The 24,104-nt window shown below is 42.2% G+C and overlaps 1 pseudogene and 3 gene segments (V, D, J or C); all 4 read left to right on the top strand.

Moving 5' to 3' along the window:
- Positions 1-609: 609 nt before the first annotated feature.
- LOC118238986 lies at positions 610-1,372 on the top strand (annotated as a pseudogene).
- A 3,222-nt stretch (positions 1,373-4,594) lies between these two features.
- LOC118238985 lies at positions 4,595-10,398 on the top strand. The segment is given in 4 exon segments: positions 4,595-4,640; positions 4,760-5,116; positions 7,647-7,915; positions 10,357-10,398. Coding segments are annotated over 4 exon segments (714 nt in total).
- A 656-nt stretch (positions 10,399-11,054) lies between these two features.
- On the top strand, positions 11,055-11,529 carry LOC118237689. The segment is given in 2 exon segments: positions 11,055-11,100; positions 11,207-11,529. Coding segments are annotated over 2 exon segments (369 nt in total).
- A 3,272-nt stretch (positions 11,530-14,801) lies between these two features.
- On the top strand, positions 14,802-15,263 carry LOC118237680. The segment is given in 2 exon segments: positions 14,802-14,853; positions 14,935-15,263. Coding segments are annotated over 2 exon segments (375 nt in total).
- Positions 15,264-24,104: the final 8,841 nt, after the last annotated feature.

Below are 24,104 nucleotides of genomic sequence, written 5' to 3'. Positions count from 1 at the left end.
TCCTCCCTGATCTTTAATATCTCCTTACCACTCAACTTTACAATGTCGCTATAAAAAGTCAGCACACAGACAAAAAAGAAAAGGATAAAACAGCATACATAAACACACACACACACACACACACACACACACACACACACACACACACAGGTAACACACAGTGTTAACAAGCAGAGAAAGTAAATAGTGTTAGTTCATGAGATAATAACACAAATTCTCCCAAATGAGGAGCTTTTGAAATATCTAATCTCAATTATTACCACCCAACTGAAACCAATATTTTAATCAAGAAAACTAAATATCTGAGGTTGGGATTCTATTTGTAAATAAAGGGATTAGGTTTAAGACATATCCACAGGATCTGCACAGGTCTCAGGAATCACAATTTCTACAGACAGGATGAGGATTTGGATCTCAGTATCCTGCTGCCTGACTCAGGTGTCCTCTCCCTCCTTCTTCTCCAGCTGGACTCGGTCCTTATCTAAGAAGCACCCTGCTCATGAATATGCAAATAAAGTGAGTCTATGTGGTAAATACAGGGATGTCCACACCACCAACAACATATGATCAGTGTCCTCTCCACAGTCACTGAACACACAGGTCCTCACCATGGGATGGAGCTGGATCATCCTCTTCCTGGTGACAGCAACTACAGGTAAGGGCTCCAAGTTCCAGACTTGAGGAGGGGCCATGCTCTCAGGTGACAGTGACATCCACTCTGCCTTTCTCTCCACAGGTGTCCACTCCCAGGTCCAGCTGCAGCAGAGGTCTGGACCTGAACTGGGGAAAACCTGGGGCTTCAGTGAAGCTATCCTGCAAGGCTTCAGGCTACACCTTCGCTAGCTATGATACACAGTGGATGAAGCAGAAGCCAGGACAGGGACTGGAATGGGTTGCATATGTTTATCCTGGAAATGGTGGTACTGACTATAATCAGAAGTTCCAGGGCAAGGCCACACTGACTGTAGACAAATCCTCCAGCACAGCCTACATGGATCTCAGGAGCCTGACATCTGAGGACTCTGCAGTCTATTACTGTGCAAGAGACACAGTGTTGATTCCACATCCTGAGTGTGTCAGAAAACCTGGAGGAGCAGGAAGCTGCCCTGGGACTGAGATAATAGAGAAGATCAGCCTGGAGACTTGCTCAGAAATGATCATTCTGAGTGTGACTGGACTGTCTCTTTATCACAGTACTATAGTGACTTTGTTCACTTTTCCAAAGCAAAGGATGTCTGAGAATGATGTGAAGCTGATCCAAGATGCCCCCTACAATGCACCAGGCTTGACCACATCTTTATCAGTGACCACCTCCATTGACATGCTTCTTAATGAAACAAAAATAAAGACTAGCTGTGTCAGTACTTTATGATATAAACATCCTTTAAATCTAAGAGACTGGACTAGATGGGAATAAACAACGAGTATATGATTTTGAACTGTAAAATACAAATCAACAGTATCAGGCAAACAAAAACCTAGTTCATCCCACTTTGCTGTATCTGATAATACACCAAGTTCTGTGTTCCAATTTGTTCCCATAGATTTGTGGGGAGTCACTTTACCTTTCCCTTGCAAATATAATTTTAAACCTTTATTTATAAGTAAGTCTAATTGAAATGTATTTGTTAGTAGTAATCAAATTTCTTATTGTTTTAGTCTTAGTGATTGAGCTGAACGTCATGCTGTGGAGGCCTCAGGGTGTGGAATTTGCTGCTCAGTGCTCCTGATCAGAGCACTGGGGCCAGATCTGTGGGATTCCCAGCTCGGAATGAAAGAGAATGTTTCATGACATTAGGAACCCTGTGTACTCATTCTCCTGTTTCCTGAAACCGGATCATCTTTGACATAAGTTCTGCATTGACATTGACTGGACATTGTTGTACGGTGCACAGTGCCCTCCTCCATACACAATATTCCTGTTCTAAGTGGCAGCAAGGAAGACATGATTTCTCTTTGCTCTATTATAACTTTGGCATGTCTGAAGTCAATAATTTCTGTCTAAGAATCTTTTTTTTCTTTTAGTTTTGCTTTTACTTAGTAGAGTTCACATACACCTTGATGGTACAAATGTTGAATATCATGAAAAGATATAATTCTGTCTTGATGTAATGGGAACAATCTGATGATATTAAGACAACAAAGACAAGAAAAACATGAAATTGTGATAATAGGGGCCAGCAAGGGTGTTTCCTGACTTTACTCAGAGTTTACTCCTCTCTGTTAACCACACACAAGGCCCAGGAGACCATCTCCTATGGCAGTTAGAACCCTCCCCTAGAAGGACACAGGATCAGTTAGTTCCTAGAATCCATGTCTCTCTCCTGGGAATGTTATAATAACAGAAATGACCCAATTCTTCAATCACCATGAAGACAGTTTATCTCATAGTGGAATAAATTTCTCTATTGAAGAACTAGGCCCCATGTGTGTTGACAGCAGATGGGGTTTTAGAGCAGAAAGGACAAATGTACTTGTGGTCCTAACCCTAACCCAGAATCAAAATCCTATTATAACATCTTTCAAATGAAAAATTAGATTATCTAAGGGATTCTGACTGAGAAAACCAAACACCCCTAAGCATAGGCTGTGGGTCCATCAGCTGATGTCATCAGGTGTCCAATTCTAATGCATTTGGGAGGTTCCCTGTCTCATTTTTATCATACAGTTCCTTCTCCTATATAGAACAGCTTCTAATTTTGTGTGTTTATGGGATTCCTGAGCATGTAAATCAGGAGGTCTCTGCATCCACACCTTTTTCTTATGCCTTTTCTTGGGCATTTTCCTCCAGTTTTTTGTTTGTTTTATCCTGTTTCAATGTGTTATTTTTATCTAGTTTTACTTTATTATATTTTATTCACTAGAAGCCTATTTGTTTTCAAAAGACAAGAAGGTATTCAATATGGATGGGGAGAACTTGGGAGTTGAGGAGGGAGGAGGAATTATGGGATGCAGCTGCTTCTATCTGCAGGAGTTTCCTCTACATTCCACAGTCTGGATGGAGTGAGAAGTAGGTGTGGAGCCTGTGCTACAACAAGATGACAGCCAGCTAATTTTCTGGGAATGATTGAAGACCATCATATTTGTGGAAAAGGGAAGAAAAAAAATGAGCAGTGTGGGCTTCCTGATCAAAAACCAGGAACTCAGGAATACAAGCATGAAAAGAACATTAGCCCTGACCTGAGACCTTAAAACTAAAGGGGTCTGGTGGCATTGAGGGAGTGGGTTATCATTTCATACATGTATGAAAAATTCCAAAATATTGTTTAATAAAACTATTCAAATTTCATGGTAGGCATACCTGTTATAAGTTGTTTTTAAGATACATTAGTATATAGAATCATAATAATTTAAAACCCTTACATCAAAGCAATATTTAAAACTAAGATCTAAATATGAGTGAAAAGACATAATGTTTGTCTTTCTCAGTCTGGGTTACCTCACTCAAAACTGTTCCTCAGTTTAACCAGTTATCCAGAAATTGATTTTGTTTTTCTTTACTTGCAAATGCAATTAATCTGTTCATATTTATCAGATTTCTATTTCACATTATCTGTTTATTTACACCTAGAATGATTCTATTCCATAATCAGTATGAATATGGTTTGTCTCCTTGAAGTTTCAAAAGCAAGACTGATACAGATTTGTAGTTGTTTCTTTGAACCTTAGTCACTTTCCTGGGAAAACCATAGAAACAGTAGAGACACAACCCACAAGATCCAAAACCCACTGTGAAGTTCCTTTCCTTCGTTCAGAATAAACTCAACAAGTGAAATATTATAACTCAACATTTTCTTCTCATGTAGGATGTCATTATTTCAAGATTGCTCATTCTGTGACTTATTGTCCAAACATTATGGAAGTTCCAGACCTTCAAGAGTTCAGATAGACAGAAAGATACCTGAACACAACCTAGAGACCAGGAAGGAGATGCCTTGGTTAACCCAGACATGGAACCTGTGCTTCCTCTAAGGGTATTAAAATTAAAAGTGAGTTAATACCTACGGATGATAAACACACCCAAGCAAAATGTTGGCTTGCTCCAACAAATATATAAATTAGGCATTTGAATAGTTTTGTCACTTAACAAAATCTAACTCTGGAGAACAGTCATAATTCTTAAGCATATATTCTTGGAAAGGGGGATCAAGTCTAGGCAATGGAGCATGCTACACTACTGAATTCAGTCCTCAAAGGAGGCTTTAGATTTTAATATTTCTATTCAACATTAACTCAGCTTTTTATCAATTGTCTGTAAATTTTCAAAATGATATTTTATTATAATTCTGAAGCAGAGTGAGTTTTTGAAATGTTTAAAGGACAAAACATTGAAGAGTTTAGCACACACACAATAAGTGACATTTGAACATTGTTACTGCTAACTCATCCATTTAACATCTGCCTTCTGTTCTAATGACTGCCTCCTCTACTGTTTCAACCCTAGCAAGATGATATAGCAAGAAGAAATGCAAATTTGTCTCTCTCTGCTCATGAAAACCAGCCCAGACCTGAGCCTGTTCTCTAGCAGAGGGGCCCAGTCCTGACTTCCCTTGTCTCCCATTCAGGGATCAGCACTGAACACAGACCTCTCACCATGGAGTTCTGGTTGAACTGCATCTTCCTCGTATCTATTTTTAAAGGTCGTTTATGGGAACAAGTGATGCTGAGTGTGTGGGAGCCCGAGTAAGAAGAGGGCGTGAGTAAGAGGGACAATGGATGTTTGTAACATTTTCCTGACCCAAATTCTCTAGTATTGCAGGTGTCCAGTGTGATATGCAGCTGGTGGAGTCTGGGGGAGGCATCATACGTCCTGGGGGTTCCCTGAAACTCTCCTGTGCAGCCTCTGGGTTCACCTTCAGTGATTACTACATGAGCTGGTTCTGCCAACCTCCAGGGAAAGGGCTGGAGTGGGTTGCAGAGAGTAGAAACAAAGCGAATAGTTACACAACACAGTACAATGCATCTGTGAAGGGCCGGTTCACCATCTCCAGAGATAATTCTAAAAGCATCCTGTACTTGCAAATGGACAGCCTGAAACCTGAGGACACAGCCACTTACTACTGTGTAAGAGACTCCACAATGAGGGGACTCCAGACACAAATCTCCCTACAGGGAGGTTTGTACCAACAGGGGGCACATTTCCCCTCCTCTTTCTTCCTTACAAACCCTCCTTTGTAGCCCAGTGTCTTTGCCTTTAATATACTCCAGGCTTTATCGGAAGCTACCAAGTCCCTGCCTTATCATGTCTCCTAGCCCAGATCCACCACAGCAGTCTGCACACACTGTGTGTTTACTATCCCAGTATCGCTTTCCTGAGGACCAATCTCCAGTATCTTATGGTTTGACAGGAAACCTACAATGTCAGCTCACTTCCAATAAACCTGAGTTTTCTGAATTATCTGGAGCTGGTGAGGGGAACAGCTTTTAAATCCCTGGGGCTGGTAAAGAAGGGAAGGAACACACACACACACACACACACACACACACACACACACACATATGCACACACACAAACACACACACACACACACACACTCTCAAATACTCACACACTCACACGCACACTCAAACACTAACACATATGCACACACATTCACACACATACACACATACACACACTCACACACTCACACATATGCAAACAGAGACACTCACACACACAGACTCACTCACACATTCACACACTCACAACACACTCACATACACTCACACACATACTCACACACACACACATACTCACACACACTCACACACACACTTACACACTGACACACACTGACACACACACACACACACTTACACACTGACACACACTCACACACACTGAAGGTCTCTGTGTCAGCTTCTGGCTCAGTTCTTCATTTCTTTTCTTACTTCTATCTGGATCCGTCCCCTCTATCCCTCTTGTCTGGCTCCCAAATCTCCTTCTACATCTTTCCTGGTGTTTTCCTTCTCCTGTCTTCATTCTTTCCTTACAGCTCACCTACCACAGTAGAATCTTTCCAGCAATACAAAAATTACTACGTGGTTACATTCTACTTTTCAAGTGAATTCTTACAATAAATACAAGTAAAAAAAATAACATGTTTTCCATATTCCTTACATGGTTAACCTTTTAGCTTTTACAGGTGAAAAACAAATCGCCCAAGGAAAACATGCATTCATATCCAAGCAATTTGTTACAGACTAACAATGTCCAAGCAAGGAAGATATTGTTTTACTGCCAGGCTGCATTTTGCAGTTACAAAAAAGGACCAATAATTTTATTATTTATCTCTAAAGATAATCTTACAAAAAAATCTTAGAAGAATCATAAACCTAAAAATTATATATGAAAAAGAAACATCTCTATTTTAAATCCTCAGGGTGCACCCCCACTCATTAACAGATCTGTTTATATGCATATACATTATATATTATATCAATAAGGGTAAGGGCAGAAAATGGCACAAGGAATTAATCATTGTCTCTTGTCACCAATCAATCCTAGCAAGGAAGGCATGTCAGCCAACAATAACTGGCTGCTGTATATTTTTTCCTGGACCTTAATGAGATCTTTCATTCCACTCTGTGCCTTTTTAAACTTCAGGTTATTTCCCAAGGTTTTCACCTTGAAGCTGTTAGCAAAAACACCTTCAACTATGCTTAAGTCATTCCAAAAGATTTCTTTCAGTGTGGATGCACTTTTAAACCTGTAAGCATATCTCCCAACACTAAGATTAAAAGAATTTGGGCTAGTTGGACTTCTGGGACTCAGATCTTTCTCTTAATGATTAACCTAAGCCACAGTCTGTAAGACTCCACAATAGAAAGTCACATGTTCTAACTGTGTGACATTTCATTGTACACATTTTCTATCCTCTGAAGCCCCTGTTTTACTAGGGGCAACATTTCATCCTATCTTTATTTATATTAACTTTTCCACCAAACTAACCACTGTCACAATAAAAGGTGTTCCCAACCTCAGCAGACAGCAGTACTCAGGGCTACATACAACTCAGGGAGTGCCATGTCCATCAAGGTTGAAGCTCACACAGTAGGGACAATGCTTACAGAAAAGAGCTATAGAGCACACGACAAATGTCCACTGCCCTGTATAATCCAGAACATGGAGAACTGGGGGAAACTAACACTAAAATGCATCTTTCTTCTGTTTGTCAGTATAAATAAAATAGATGAGACTCTGTGTTTACCAGAGAGAATATCTTAATATGATACAAAACTTTCCAACCATTATCTTTATTGCCAGACTATCCCAAGCACACTTATACACAAACTAGGACCTGACATTTCTAGGCTCCCACAACAGAACTTATCAGATACCACGAAGACATGCAAATAAGGCCTCTCTCTTCTCATGAAAACCAGCCCAGCACTGACCCTGAGCTCAGGCAAAGGATCCCAGCCCTGGATTCCCAGGTCTCTTCATTCAGTGATCAGCACTGAACAACACCCACACCATGGATTTGGGGCTGATTTGGGTTTTCCTTGTTGCTCTGTTAATAGGTACTGAGTATGTTTCTGTACAAGAGTGGTATAAATACTAAGCTTGTTTGGCAGTTACTGACAGGATTCTCTGTGTTTGCAGGTTGAGTCTGGGGGTGGCCTAGTGCAGCCTGGAAAGTCCCTGAAACTCTCCTGTGAAGCCTCTGGATTCACCTTCAGTGACTACTGGATGGGTTGGGTCTGCCAAGCTCCAGGAAAGGGGCTGGAGTGCATTGCAGAAATTAATGGAGATAGCAGTACCACAAAGTATGCACCATCCTTGAAGGATCGATTCACCATCTCCAGAGACAATGCCAAGAACACTCTGTACCTGCAAATGAACAGTGTGAAGTCTGAGGACATCGCCACTTATTACTGTGTTACAGACACAGTCAGGGATCTCAGTGTGAACCCAGACATAAACCTCACTGTGAGGCCGCTCACAGCCACCAGGGGGCGCACAGCACGCACAGAGCACAGGTTCAGCCCAGCAAATAATGCAGACATGATCCTCTCTAGTATATGGGCTCCATTTTTTTTAATCTAACAAGTTTCCGCGGAATTCTCTCTACATGTATGTACTGAAGTGATATGATGATCTCAAAACATTATATTTTTGTACTAGTATAAAAAATATGAGGCATAGTCCCTCATGAACTAAATGCAAACTGATAGAGATGAGGACATAAAGGACCCCGCCTTTGTCAATGAAATCACATGGTGAAGAAGTTGGTGGACACTCCTGAATATTTTCACATTCTAGCCAGAGGCTTGGTCAGATTTCATGATTATAATTCTCATAGAATGTGTGTTTAAGAAAAACCCAGGATTTAGGCAGAGCCTGGATTGTTAGACCATAAAATCTAGCTGGTCTGGAATCTTCTCTCTCTCCTCCTCTGTCCCTGCAGTGTCCATCAGGTTCAGATCTGCCCAGATCTGTGTTTTCTAAACCAAAGCTTCCCAATACCATTGTCCCTCCTGTGTCTATATCATGTGCAGAAGTCTATGAGCTGACCTGTATTCTAGTCTGCTTGACTCTTGATGCTAAACACGGAGGCCAACACTGTTCTCCCATGATATCCTAGAGCTCAGCTGGGTCATCTACATTTCTGGACCCTGGAGCCCATTCAAATGTGAATTAGTAAATTAACAGATATAAGAGCCACAGGTTCAAGTGTCCTGTCAGCATGTCAGTCACCACTCAAACAGTGAAGGCTGCACACAAAGCAATCCGGTGTCATTCTTCATAATTAAATATATTGACTGAGAAATCAAACAGACATGCATCCTGTATGTTAACTTCTGTAGCCTCTAGAAAAGGAAAACCTAACTTAAGGATCCCTGGTAGAATTAGGAATTATAATTGCCTGGGATAGAGCATGAATGAGATTGAGAAATAAAAGACAAGTGGATGTGTGATGGAAGTGAGGACGTCCTTCTGGGCGGCTGTGCAGGTCACTTGGAGGACTTGTTTCCTGCCTGGGGGACAGACGAGAGCATCACAAGGCTCAGACAGAATCCATGGAGTCAGGGTCTATGGCATTTTAACTGAGGGGGTTAAGGGAAAACACATGTACACTCTCTTGATGGTTTCCTTCTTTATACTTTTTCTGAGTTCTATTCTCTTGTCTCATTTCTATCCAGAAATGTCCTTTCTTTCTCTCCTAATGTTTCCCTCCTCCTGATTCTTAATTTTCCCTTACAGTGTTTATACCCCTGCATAATCTTTCAAGCAATACAAACATTACAATATGGTTACACTGAAACTTTCAAGAGAATAATTGCAATGAATAAAAGCAAATAGAATAGCATATTTTCCACATCTCTTATATGCTTAAACATTATACATATTACAGATGAAAAGAAAGTTGTTGATGTAACCCATGTACAACCATACCCAAGCACCCTGTTATAGATTAACAGCATAAGCTACCAAGGTGTTCTCAGACAGTTCTTTAACTGGCAGGCTCCAATTTGTGGCTACAAGGAAAGGGCCAATCATTTCATTCTTTACCTTGAAAGGTAATCTTGTAAGAAATCTTGAAAGAATGAAAAATCTACATTTTTTCTTGAAAACCAGCATTGTCACTTTTTATATCAGGAGATTGAAGGAAGAAATTGGTACAAGATACTAATCATCATCTTAGATCACCCTGAGGATAAAGCGTGTCAGCCAATAAAAATGAAGCTGATTTGTATTTGTGACGCTAACCTAATGAATTTATAACTCAACTACGAGTCCTTGTGATGTTTAGATATTTTCTGTTACATCTAATCTCAAAGCTATTATCAAATCATCTAATTCAACCTGCAGTTATTTTCAGGCTTGGTTGAAGCTACGATGCACACCAAAACCTGTGAATGCATATTTCAACATTAAGATTGAAAGAATTTGGGACAGCATGACTTCCAGGGACTCAGTTGTTTTCCTTATTCATTAACCTGAACTACAGACTATGTAGCCATGGAGGTGAAACTCAGAAGCCCTAGCTGTTAGACACTTACTTGTATTTATTTTTCATTATCAAACAAATATTTAAACTAAGTTTATTATTATCAATTAGACAGTAAAGCTTAAGAAGAAATCATCTTCACAATAATGCACACGTAGATATGCCCAGTAGAATGGGATGTTTCCACATGAGAACACACTATATTACAGGATGTGGGGGTCTCCCCACACCCATTCACACCATTCAAGATACCAGAGAAAGATGGCAGCAGATAAAATGAAAAGGAACAGCAGAAGCAAAAGACATTCTGCAGTCTATGGCCTCCAGGTTTTGCCTATCAGAGATTCATCCATTTGGGCTTCATATCCTGGTGAGGTGACACCTGAACCTCAATTGCCCCCTGCTGCTCCTCTGACAGGGCCACCTGCAGACACAGAAGTCAAAGCTCAGCTCTCCTTGAAGTTCAGCTTCTCAGTCACTCCCCACTTCTAGGGACAAAGAGGTAAACGTGCAGCAAAGGAAAACAGAATTACATGATAAAACAAGAAATACACACACTGTCTGGAAAAGCTCATGCATGTGATGAGCTGAATACTGGAATTCAGGCATGTCACATGACCTCCATATAGAAAGGGAGTTTCCCAACCTCAGGAAGCTACTGCTCACAAAGCTATAGCTATGGAAGGAGTTTTAAGTTCATCAGGAATGAGGTCCACACAGTAGTGCTGACATCACAAATAATGAGCACTGCAAAGCAATGTCATTGCTCTCCTAATCCAAGATGTACAGAATTGAGATGAAATGAACATGAAAATTAGTCTTTATAGAAAAAGGGAAATATGAGATGATTTGAAAATGATATAATTCAATAACATTTCCCCAACACTAACTTCATTATCTGATTCCCCAACATTAACATTATGATCTGATTCCTCCAGAAAATTAACAAAGAACCCAGGACCTGACAAATCCAGGCTCCACTACAGAGCTTGCTATAAAGCAGGAAGACATGCAAATGGGCCCTCTCTCTGCTCATGAAAAGCAGCCCAGCCCTGACTTTACAGCTCAGACAGAGGAGCTCAGCTGTGGATCCCAAGACTTCACTCAGGGATCAGCATGGAGTTGGGGCTGAGCTGGATTTTCCTTGTTGCTCTTTTCAAAGGTAAATTATGGAGAGCAGTAGATGCTGACTGTGTGAGTGGACATTAATCTGAGGGACAATGGACATGTGTGATGATTTCTTAACCAGGATTTTTCTGTGTTTTCAGGTGTTCAGTGTGAGGTGCAGCTGGTGGAGTCTGGGGGTGGCCTGGTGAAGCCTGTAGGGTCCCTGAAACTCTCCTGTGCAGCCTCTGGATTCACCTTCAGTGGCTACTGGATGTACTGGTTGTGCCAGGCTCCTGGCAAGGGGCTGGAGTGGGTTGGAGAAATTAATAAAGATAGCAGTTACACAAGGTATGCACCATCCATGAAGGGCCGGTTCACCATCTCCAGAGACAATGCCAAGAACACTCTGTACCTGCAAATGAACAGTGTGAAGTCTGAGGATACCGCCACTTATTACTGTTCTAGATACACACACAGTGAGTGATCTCAGTGTGACCCCAGACAAAAATCTCACTGTGAGGTAGCTCACGGCCACCAGGGGGCACACAGCACACACAGAACACAAGTTAATCCCACAGACTATGAAGGCATAACTGAGCAATCTTCTCAGCACCTTAGGCTCCTTCCATCTTCTAGTTCCCAAGAAAGTCTCTCTAAATAATTGTGCAGTGGGTGAATGTTGTCATCAAAATAGCTCCTGTGTTTCTGCTGTTATTTAAGAAACATGGATGTTCCTGTGTCTTTTTTTCTCAGATTCAAGCAGATCCTCAGTCACATTTATTTAATAGAGTAGCATTATATTTAAGGGGAAATCAAGGACAAGATAGGGCCCATTACAGGTGCACAAATGTTACCTTACAGTCTGTAGTCGACAGCTGCCTCAACATTGCTATGAAACCTATATGTCAAATACTCATAACCCAAAGATCAGGAATAAATAAACAAGACACAAATATGAGATTTGCAGGAATGAAGAAATGGATAGACATCCACTCAGCCAAGTCAAGATCTACAGGTATTATAGTATTAATTTTTCGAGACGTGGCTTCTCATTGAAACCAGTATTAATAGGGATATCTCCAAGAGCCAATAGTTAAAATATAAACCACCTGCTATGTCTCACTTTGCAAAGACATGGGAAGGAAATTTGAGTGTGAACACAGACACAATCCTCCCTGTGCTCAAGACCAGTAGAGACAATGAAGTACTACTGAGGCTGCTGGGAACTCGCAGACAGCCCTTGGAGTATAGGAGGTTGGGGACTGTCCCATGATTTCCTCACAAACAGGCTTACAGCTGTTTAGATGTTGGAATAAGTGGCTTCCCCTTCCTGCTCTAACAATCCTTTGGAGGCTCCCTGCAATATAATATTCTATTAACTACTGTTTGTTTAGTTTCTAATAAGTGTATCAGTTTTTAACCTATGGGGAATCCAAAGCATCCATTTGGCACATTGTATTTGACGAAATAAACATTTTATGAATAAACCTTTCCATATTTTTCAATATGTCTGTAATTCTAAGAGTTGGTGAAGGTGGTTAGCTCAATTGGAAATCTAAGAGAATTCTAAATCATCTGAAAACCATTCTTTTTATTTTATCACAGGTTGAAGAGTAGCCAGAGCTTCCATGATTAATGTTATTTTACACAGTTGGTGGAACAAGTGGTCTATGTTTCAGGCTTCCAACATGTGTCTGTAATAGGGCACACATGTTTATTATTTTTCACACAATTATTGTTTGAGGTTTGCATCCTTGTAAAGATTACTTTCTGACTCAGTGTCCCATGTAGTGATGCCTTTGAAGATGTTTTCTGTACCTTCAGCTTGTGGAAATGATTGAGTGACCATTGGGTATAGGGGGAAATGCTGGCCACACCCGCTTGAAGGCTGGCACAGGTGACACTGACCACGCACACTTGGGCATGGTCAGAGTGATGTAGCAAGGCTTTAAATATGAGGGTCACATGGATGCTGCTCTCTGTTCCCTCTCCTGCCTTGTGGAAAAGGACTGGCTCCGTAATCTGAGTACTTCCTAATAAGCAGCCAGCCTGTTTTTCCCACTAGTTCTGACTCCACTGTGATCCGCATTAATTGTTGGGCCCTTGCCAGATGATGTCACCTACAGTCTCTCTCACTACCTTCCATTGGCCACAGAGGTCCTCATCACAGTTTTCTGCTAGTGTTTTCCTGTTCACATTGCCTGCATGCTCACTGCTGTGATCTCTGATGCAGCTGAAGGTAGGAGAGCTGGAGTGTTTACCTGTGAGTTAGAGAAGATCAATGGGAGAAGTGATGGTTGGTGTTGGTTCAGGGTTAAGCATTACTGTTTTGAAGAATCTGGAAAATGAAAAGAAAGTCTACTTTTCCAGGGCTTAGCCTTCTCTGGATACTATGATAGTGACCTCGGCCACATGCTAAGAAGATTGGGTGAAGAAACAGACTATAGAATGTGGGATTACTGAGATCCAGACAATCACAACTCATTGAACAGTACAGTGTGAGGGTGAATACCAAGATGTCCACTGTTTATTCCCTGACACCAGGGAGAGGTCAGGCCACATGGCAGCCAGTGACATAGGGCGACCATAGTGAACCTGGAGATTGGGCAGACTCTTGACACAAGATGTCTATAGATTAGTTACTCAATATGTCTTAGATATACTGAATAAAAGACACACATTTTTGAGCAATATCTAATGAATGTGAGATGACATATTTTTGCTGGTAATTGGGCAAATAATTCTTCAACAACTATATGAGTCCAGTTGATACAAACCTTAAAAGCACCAGCCAGGGTCTCCTGATTATGGTCAGTGAGAACTGAGTTTTAAATAGGCCAGGATGGAGAGGCCACAGCATGACTGAGACTGTGACAAGTTTATTCTTTTCAAACTTAGAATGATAAGAGTATAAAAATTGTAAGGACAGCAGGGGGCACCATGGAGATATTAATCCCTAGGATGGAAATCAGATGATGATTGGAGTGACTCCCTTCTTAAAGACTATCAGCTGAACAACACCTGCTACAGTTGATATGTGAAGTCAAGAATTTTCAAACACAGTAAAAATTCATTTTTAAATATTGCACAGATGTGTATTTTCTCAGTTTATAAAAATATTTATTTATTTTTGATTTTTGTAAAACTTTTATTTTCATGAAAAATATTCTGATGAAATTCTATACCCAATCCTCTCAGATATTTTCATATTCCTACCAGAACCCTAAAGCCTTTTTGTATTGAAAGCAAAAGAATATACAAAAAGAAAATTATTTAGATAAAGAAAAAAATTCACCAGTAACACACCCTGCAACATGCTGAAAAATAAAGCATTAATATCTTACAGATGAAAGAGTGAAATTTCTCCCAATTTAGGAGGTTTTGTAATTTCCATTAATAATTTTCCTTATCACTATCAACACCTGTGAATTTGTCAGGGAAATGAAATATTTTCTCAGGTTGGGATTCTATTTGTAAATTGAGGGATTAGGCCTTGATGTTATATCCACAGGGTCTGCACAGGTCTCAGGAATGACTGCTTCCTCAGACAGGATGAGGATTTGGACCTCAGCATCCTGCTGCCTGACCCAGGTGTCCTCCACCTCCTTCCTTTCCAGCTGGACTAGGTCCTTATCTAAGAAGCATCCTGCTCATGAATATGCAAATCATGTGAGTCTATGTGGTAAATACAGTGATGTCCACACCACCAACAACACATGATCAGTGTCCTCTCCACAGTCACTGAGCACACAGGTCCTCATCATGGGATGGAGCTGGATCATCCTCTTCCTGGTGACAGCAGCTACAGGTAAGGGCTCCAAGTTCCAGACATGAGGAGGTGTCATGCACTCAGGAGACAGTGACATCCACTCTGCCCTTCTCTCCACAGGTGTCCACTCCCAGGTCCAGCTGCAGCAGTCTGGGGCTGAGCTGGTGAAGCCTGGGTCCTCAGTGAAGCTGTCCTGCAAGACTTCTGGCTACACCTTCACTGACTATTTTATGCACTGGGTGAAGCAGAGGCCTGGAAAGGGCCTGGAGTGGATTGGAAGGATTGATCCTGAAGATGGTGAAACTAGGTACAATCAGAAGTTTCAGGGCAAGGCCACACTGACTGCAGACAAATCCTCCAGCACAGCCTACATTGAGCTCAGCAGCCTGACATCTGAGGACTCTGCAGTCTATTACTGTGCAAGACACAGTGTTGCAACCACATCCTGAGTGTGTCAGAAAACCTGGAGGGGCAGGAATCTGCCCTGGGACTGAGGTGACAGAGGAGATCACCCTGGAGACTAGCTCAGAAATAATCACTTGAGTGACGATTTTCCTTCCTCCTCCTCCTCAGAGTCATAACTGTGGTTGTCAACTTTTCCAAGTTACAGCTATAAAGAAAATGATGCTGAATGAGGTCCTGAGAAAATCTCCATTTATGTGTTCCTTCTGTAATGAAAGACAAAGAGGAAAACTTTGATAATGCATAGTGAAAAAGATACCTCTGTATTCGAGTAGAATGGAATATCAGATGGAGTAACTTTGAAAAAAATAGAATATGAATTTTACAGGGAAAGTCCAAATAAACAACATGTGACCTAACCAAACACCTCACATATTTTTAAGTCTTAAGAAACTGAATGTGTGTTTTTATCTCAGACTGGATTGTTAGCTACAATCATTACCTGAAACCAGTTTAGTCATCAGTAGGAACAATGATTGATGATCTGTGATTGCCAGGCTTCAGGGAAGGAGCTGTAGAGGATCTCAGTGGTTACTGATGGTAACAGTGAACATTACCCAGACTCCGAAGGACTTACTCACTGATTCCTGAGACAAGTCCAACAACACTGTCTATCTCCAATGAACATTTGAGATTTGAGGACACTCCTGTGTATTGCTGTGCTGGAGTCACCGAGAGGGGACATCCATGTGAGCTCTGACATATACCGTCCACTGATTGGCTCTCTGCTTTGTGTTTGCATTGAAGACATCAGCTTTCAGCTTTCTGCTCTTGCCACCACTCCTGTCCACACAGAAGCCTCCTTATAGGCCCAGTTGGCACTAAGGCTACATAGGGTTTCTTCTTAAGTCAAGAATCACCATCCGCAGAAACCTGGAGTCTACAGCAGGAACAGTGAGGAGGAAGAATAGACAGGAAGTACCAGGAGGGAGGGACAGAGGACGTGAGGAGGGGCTGGGAGGGCACAGCATTGTGGGACATAGGTGGGAAGGATCAAAATACATCCTATGGCAAATTTTTTTAAAAAAGAGAAAAAATAAAATACATAGAAGTTCATGGGACTGGAAAAAATTTATTTTCTTTGTTGGGACTTGAGAGACAAACATTCAGGAAACAAATTCTTGCCAAGGAATTGTCAGCCCTTAGTTCATCAGGAGCCTCATTTGATTCAAGTCATCACTGTATACAAAGCACAATTCTGGATCATCAGGTGTCTGGGCTGAGAACAAGGTTTTTTATATAGAACAGCTGGGCACGAGGACCCTGAAATAAGGTGGGGAAACATCAACTGAAAATTCCCCTAATTCTTTGCTCTTATCACTTCTCTGTTTGTTGAAGTGAAATTGATCATTTTGTTTTTAGAGTCATTCCTAGGGTTATTAAATTGATACATTCAAATGCTTTCAACTCCGCAGAGACATGATGAGATCAATCTAGACCTGCAGGTTCATTTTTATGTGCACATGGTTTCCTTCCACTCTGTTACACATCTGTCATAATCATTCCTGGAGAATTGTCCAGCTGTTCCTGTGAGAAGAAAGTCACTGATACGGCAACACCTACTGTGCACTGGGGCAGGGAGCTCCAGGGGAGCCAGGCAGCAGAAGTCCATATGCACACTGGGGACCCTGGTGAGTCCTACACATCAGCTATACTCTGGTTCAGGAGCAAATCCAGACAAGATCAAGCTGATGCCAAGGGAATGCAGGTCAGCAGGCAATGCTGGCATCTCAGACACTCAGGGCCTCAAGGAGCAGGTGCCAACAAGGGACAGCAAGGGAGGTTACTGCATCCACCCTGAGGTTCCTCCTTTCACTTACCCACATATAACCCCACGATAAATACGAACCTATAAGAGAAATGATTTGATCATTTAAGGGCTGATGCATAAATGATATGCTAATACGGCGTCCCTCTGCTCATAAAAACCAGCCCTGTCCTCAGCCTGCAGGTCAGGCAGAGGACTCTAGCCCTGTCTTCCCATTCAGTGAGCAGCACTGAAAACACGACAATCAACATGGGGTTGGGGCTTCACTGGGTTTTCTTTGTTGCTCTTTTAGAAGGTAGATAACACGGGATACTGAGTGTGTGAGGAGACATGAGTGAGAGTGAAAGACCCCCGAAGAGGTACTTTCGTAGAAGGAGACCCGCACCCAGGAATCAGCGAAACCACGAACTTTGGATGCAAAAAAGCATGAGGCTTTATTAGTGGCACGGGTACCCGGGGCCTTAGCTTCTGTTAGGCCAAGCCCCGAGCCCCGGAAGGGGGGTCCTTATATAGGAGAAAAGGCACAGTACAGAAGCGAAAAGCATCAAATCAGCATTTTCTCAAGGTCTAGTAGTCAGGCGAAACGGCCTTTATTTTCTGCCGCGTCCAGATGGCTGACATTGTGACGGAGTGATCCCCTTCAAGCAGGGCCGCGGGGGGAGGGGGGGGAAGGGCGCCCTCTCGCCGCCACGGGCTCCTCGGGGCGCGGTGCCAGGCGGGCGTGCTGGGGGCGCGAGCTCCGCCGGTGTGAACCGGCTGGGGGGTCGTGCGCTCATGGGCTGCTGGCTGATTCTAGCTCGAGTTCTGGGCCCGGTGGGGGCTGGCCTTGCTGGAATTGGGAGCCGGCGGCTGTGGGGATCAGGGGTCGGGGAGTGCAGGGGAAGATGCATTCGCTGCGAGCCCCGCCAGCTGCGGACTGGAGGAGGAGGCAAACTTAAAAGAAAAAGCTAAGGGGCAGGGGGGGGGTCTTTCAAGAGAGACAGTAGACTTTGTGACAGTTTCTTCATCAGGATCCTCTCTGTTTGCAGGTGTCCACTGTGAAGTGCAGCTGCTTGAGTCTGGTAGAGGATTGGTAAAACCTCAGTGGTCACTGAAACTCTCCTGTGTGGCCTCTGGATTCACCTTCAGTAATGCTGCCATGAACTGGGTCCACCAGGCTCCAGGAAAGGGGCTGGAGTGGGTTGCTGGCATAGGCAATAAAGTTATAATTATGCAACCTATTACCTGGATTCTGTAAAGACAGATTCACCAATTCCAGAGATGATTCAAAAAAGCATTGCAAATGAACAGCCTGAGAACTGAGGACACTGCCACTTATTACTGTACAAGGAACACAGTGAGGAGTCTTCAGTGTGAACCCAGAGAAAAACCTCCCTGCCAGAATCCCATAGCCAAAAGGGGGCACTCAAAACAAATTAGGCCCAGGATCACACATAATTGATTATTTTTTTATCTTGGTGCTCTCTCCACCTGCTGGTTTTCTGGAGGATCCTTTTATAATTATGCACTTTAGGGAATTGATAATGCCTCTAACAATCACAAATTCTGTTTTGACTAACATACTTTTTGTGTGTTTTTCCAGACAGGGTTTCTCTGTATTTTTTGGAGCCTGTCCTTGAACTTGCCCTGTACAACAGTCTGGCCTTGAACTTACAAAGATCTGACCGCCTCTGCCCACAGAGTGCTGGGATTAAAGGCATGTGTCACCAATGCCAGGCTTGACTAACATTTTTAAAAAAATATGTCACCTATTCCTACCTGAACAAAATTCAGAAAGTATCTACAAGGGAAGAGTGATTCTCTGTGGGCACCAGTTTCAGTGCCTACCTCCGTTGACTTGTTTCTTTAATGAAGAAAAACAAAGACAACCTGTGTCAATACATTATTTTGCAACTTGTCCCCTTCTCAGATAACATTTGAGACAGAGCAATGGGATTCCACACTGGGACTGTTAGAGACCAGTTCATGTCATCAGGATGCCTGCCTGCTCACTTCCCTGTTTCCTGAAGCTGGAATGTGTTTGTAACCTAGACATCAGCGACTGTATGGTGCAGAATGCCCTCCATACATCTAATATACAAACATATACTTTCTTGTTAAATGCAACAAGGCCAAATTATGACTTCTCTTGATTTTTGACTCTGTTATAACTTTGACATGTCTGATTCCAAACGTTTCTTTCTTTGTATGCTTTTATTGTGTGTGTTTGCGTGTGTGTGTGTGTGTGTGTGTGTGTGTGTGTGTGTGTGTGTGAGTGTGTGTGTGTGTGTGTGAGAGAGAGAGAGAGAGAGAGAGGAAGATGAGGAGAGAAAGACTGTGTGACTGGGTGTGCTTAATTAGTAGAAAACAAATAAATCTTTGCTGCAGAAAGGCTGAATGTTAGGAACTGAAACAATACTGCCACTGATAGCCTGGCTTCAATATGACTACTTTAATTAAAACAATAATAAAAAGTAATAATACAGTGTGTGACATGAAAAATATAAGTCCCAGACACTGATATTGGGGTTCAAGTTTCTGGTTAAAGATCAGAGAACAAAACAGCTGGCCACTACCTGTTGCCACTACCTATGCTCAGACCAAAGGGTAATCCTCAAACTGTTCAAGACTTCCCTGATACTCAGATTCACTCCAACTCCGATGGTCTCCTCAACGTGGCCAAACAATAATTCTGACACTGAATGACCCTACCATAGATATCTGTCAAATCCTGGAATTAGAAGCATGAACTCTGAGTCACTGTGTTGTTGCTAGGGGTGACTTTGGACTCAGAGATCTATCTCCTAATCCTGAGTCCTGGGATTAAATGTGTGTGCCACAACTGCTGAGTTTCTAGAGCTAACTAGTGAGGCTGGCTTTGCACAATGCTTTCCAGTGGCTATTTTAGATCAAAACAATATATCACCACAACAGTTGTTAGTGGGATTCTCTGGTGTGTAAAGATTTATTTATTTATTTATTTATTTATTTATTTATTATTTATTCATTCATTCAATCCATTCATTTGTTAGTAGGTTTAGTAACTCCGAACAACATTAAGCAATAGTATTAAAAAGACCCTGGGTTGAGAAAACCCAATATGCTCCCCATCTGACCTGGGTCTTCTCATATATATGAACACTCTCAGGTTAAGAATTGATTGGAATTTCTTGCCAGCACTCAGGGGAATTTACTCTCATACGTCATCATTATCCCTTCTTATCCTCTGGGCCTTTTCCCAAAGATCACATGATACTCAGGCAGTGTCTTTTGCACCAAGTAATGGTGAACAGAAATTCCTTGACCTCCAAGGCCTAGTGGCCCACCCTGCATTTTTTGGTGCAACCTGAAGTGTCAACACCATCATGAATTCTGTTTTACACACAAAAAATATATCAGATTATAAAGGAAATAAGGGTTCCCTTATCTGTGAATTCTTGGGAAACAGCAACAGAAAGACTAAGACTGATATAATTATTGGATTGTTATTAGAGTTGAACCAGCTGGACCTAGGCAAGGTTCATAGAGTTACTTCATATGGGACAGGATGCATTTCCTAAGAATAGACAAAGCTTCCATCCCCCACAGAATTCATCTTATGGCTTCCCTGATGCATCTCAGTTACACTAGATTTGAAGGACAGCACACCTAACCTGTGCAGGATTTCTGAGAGAGTACAAACCTGCACATACACATTTCAGAGCAATCTCTACATGGGAGTGAGATTAATCAACTGGATACAATGTTCTGTCAAAGTTAACAAAGAGGGACATGGCCCATTATTAAATCAAGTTCATAGAATCAACATCATTGCTAATTGTGTTTGTCATGAGACAGCAAAAAGGGAGAGCAACGATAAGTTAGTTATGCAGAGCCTGGGGAGTAAGTGAGGAGAGGCCAGAAAGGGTGTTTCCTGACTCTACTCAGAGTTTGTTCCTTTCAGGTAACCACATACAAGGCCCAGGAGACCATCTCCTATGGCAGTTAGAACCCTCCCCTAGAAGGACACAAGATCAGTTAGTTATTATAATCTATGTCACTCTCCTGGGATTGCTACAATAACAGAAATGACCCAGTTCAAAGACTCTCTCATTCACTATAAAGACAATTTCTCTCATAGTGGAATCAGTTTCTGTATAGGAAAAGGAGGACCTGCAAGGGTCGATAGAAGATGGGGTTCTAGAGCAAAAAGAAGTATACAAGTTTTCCCATCACTGTCTCTAATTGATAACCTCTTTCAAATGAAAAGTGAGATTTCTCTAAGGAAGCCTAATGAGGGAAACTACCACTCCTAAGCATAGGTCGCAGGTCCATCAGTAGATGTCTTCAGTAATCCAATTCTAATAAATTTGGCAGTTTCCCTGCCTCAAGATATCACATGGCTTTATTTTTGTAAAACAGTTCCTTCTCCTATATAGTACAGCTTCTAATTGTGGATTTATGGGTTGATTGAGCATGTAAATCAGGTGGTCTCTGCATCCACAACTGTTTCTTGTGCCTTTTCTTTGGCTCTTTTCCTTTTTTATGTTTGTTTGTTTGTTTTTGTCCTGTTGCAATGAGATACTTTTTTTGATATCATTTTGCTTTATTGTATTTTATTCACGAGAAGCCTGTTTGTCTTCAAAAGACAACATGGTGGTGTATTAGGAAGGGGAGGACTTAGGAGTTGAGTCAGGAGGAGGGAATATGGGATGTAGAGGTTTCTACCAGCAGGTGTATCCTCTAAATTCCACAGTCTGGAGGGAGCAAGAATTAGGTGTGGACCCTGTGCTACAGCAACAGGACGGCGTGCTAACTTTCTGGGAAAGATGGAAACCAATCACGTGCGTGGGAAAAGGAAGATAAACCTAAGCAGTGTTGTCCTCTTAATCAGAACCAAGAACTCAGGAACCTAGGTGTGAGAAAATGTTAGCGCTGACCTGAGCCTTAAAAATACAGAAGCAGAAGAATTGGGTGGAGAGTTTGGGCTAGGAAGGCAACCTCACTCCAAGATGTGTTTCCTCTGATTCCTGCAGTCCCATGCTCTCTTGCTCCAGACTCACACTGTAGGAAGTCAGACACAGTGATGGCTGTGTTGTAATAAGGAAATGGAGTGGTATCCACCCTCCTCTTTTATAAGGAAAAGGTAAACCCCCAAAATGCAAATGCATCTTCTAGCTCTAAGTTAAATCCCCTCTTGGGCTGTGGGAGCTCACATCTCTCTCACAGGAGGCTGACCTCTGAGGAATGGGGGTGTAGCCTAGAAAATGAGACTGTTGGGTCTTCTGTACCTGGTGACAGAGCTTCCTGGTGAGTGTGACCATTTCATACATGTGTCCATGAGGGGATGTGACAACATGTGATTGACAGAATTGACTCTTCTTGTCTGCAGGTGTCCTGTCCCAGATCCAGCTTCAGGAGTCAGGACCTGGCCTGGTGCAGCCCTCACAGTTGCTGTCCCTCACTTGCTCTGTCACTGGTGACTCCATCACCACCAGTGGTTACGGCTGGCACTGGATCATGCAGTTCCCAGGGAAGAAGCTGGAGTGGATGGGGAACATAGTTTATAGTGGTAGCACTGGCTACAACCCATCCCTAAAGAGCCGCATCTCCATCACCAGAGACACAGCCAAGAACCGGTTCTTCCTGCAGCTGAACTCTGTGACCACTGAGGACACAGCCACATATTACTGTGCAAGAGACACAGTGAGGGGACTTCAGCATGAGCCCAGACAAAAACCTCCCTGAAGAGGAGCTCTGGGCCAGCAGGGGGCGCGAAGGCCTAAGAAAGCACAGGTACTATAAGTTCAGAGAAGGGAAAGAAAAACACCGGGTTTCCTCTGTCTTTTATTCCCACTCCCCATGCACAGAGAACACAGGGGGTCTCTTCTCTCTCTGAGGCTGAATGCTGTGTTTATGTAAAATCACATTGGTTTGTTACTCACTGTGGGTCTCAAGACAGGGTGTACAGTAATATTTCTTGTCATTTTTATGTGGACAAGTCTTTACTAGCTGAGACATCTCTCTGTTTTGAGGAATATGTTTTGATGAGAACAACTTTTTGGAACTCGGCTGATGGAATTAGTTTTCACATAAAAATCTGATTCCACTTTTGATTGTTCACACTCTACTCTCAGTAACATCTGTGTGTTAGAGCTCATCGTAGCTTGCTCACATACAGTGGTTGCTGAGATGCCTAGGGAATGTTACACTGTGTGACAAGGGGGTCCACACACCTGCAGCTGCATTACGAACCATGCAACGCACATCCGGGATTTCCTGGTGTCAAGTAAGTGAGGCTGAGTATAGATGAGATCTCTGATGTCTATGGTTACTGCCTCCCAAATATGGACAATTCTGTGTGAGAAAATATATCAGTTGGTTATAGGATTAAAAACATCACATGAAGTAATTACTCAAGTGTTCACACCAATCGTTAATATTTTTAAATGTGATAGAGGAGAATCCATCTCTGACATACAGAGAATTGAAAATTATGTGAACAGATTGACCTGGCCTGTGTTTGTGCTCTCCTCCCACAGTGTCATGAGAATGGAAATCTAACCCAAGTACACACCATGAAACACAGTGTCCCACTCATGTAATTAAAATAAAATCAATCGTGTAATTGGTCTCATATCAACCCTTCAGTTAACAAGCCTCAGATTGTCTTCTGTGATATTTTGTCTAATTCTGTCTGAACATTAGGAAAATTTGAACAAACCTAGGATGAGACAGAATGTCTGAAATAAATGTCCCCAAAACCATCTTAGTATCACACAGAAGGTTGCACAGCATACAGAGTGGTTGAAGTCCCTCAGAAGCTGCACTGGACAGCTGCCTCTCCATTGATGAGAACTGTCCTCACCATGGAAACCCATAGCCTAAAGGTCATTCATAAAATGAAGGAATCAGATATGAGATTTCTAGGGATGAAGAAGTGGATGGGCATCCAAAAATTCATCCAAGTCAAACAGACGTCCTCAGTGGTAAGGATTTTCTAATAACAGCCAATCCTCAGACTCAATAGTGCAGTGTGGGCATGGAAGGGAGGTGTAGCTTGGTCTATGAACAGAGGAGAGGAGGTCATCTTTAACACACT

This window comes from Cricetulus griseus, chromosome 5, assembly GCF_003668045.3.
Source record: "Cricetulus griseus strain 17A/GY chromosome 5, alternate assembly CriGri-PICRH-1.0, whole genome shotgun sequence".
NCBI classification, from domain to species: domain Eukaryota; kingdom Metazoa; phylum Chordata; class Mammalia; order Rodentia; family Cricetidae; genus Cricetulus; species Cricetulus griseus.
Note: the sequence above shows the minus strand (reverse complement) of the source record. Positions and strands in the feature narration are given on the sequence as shown.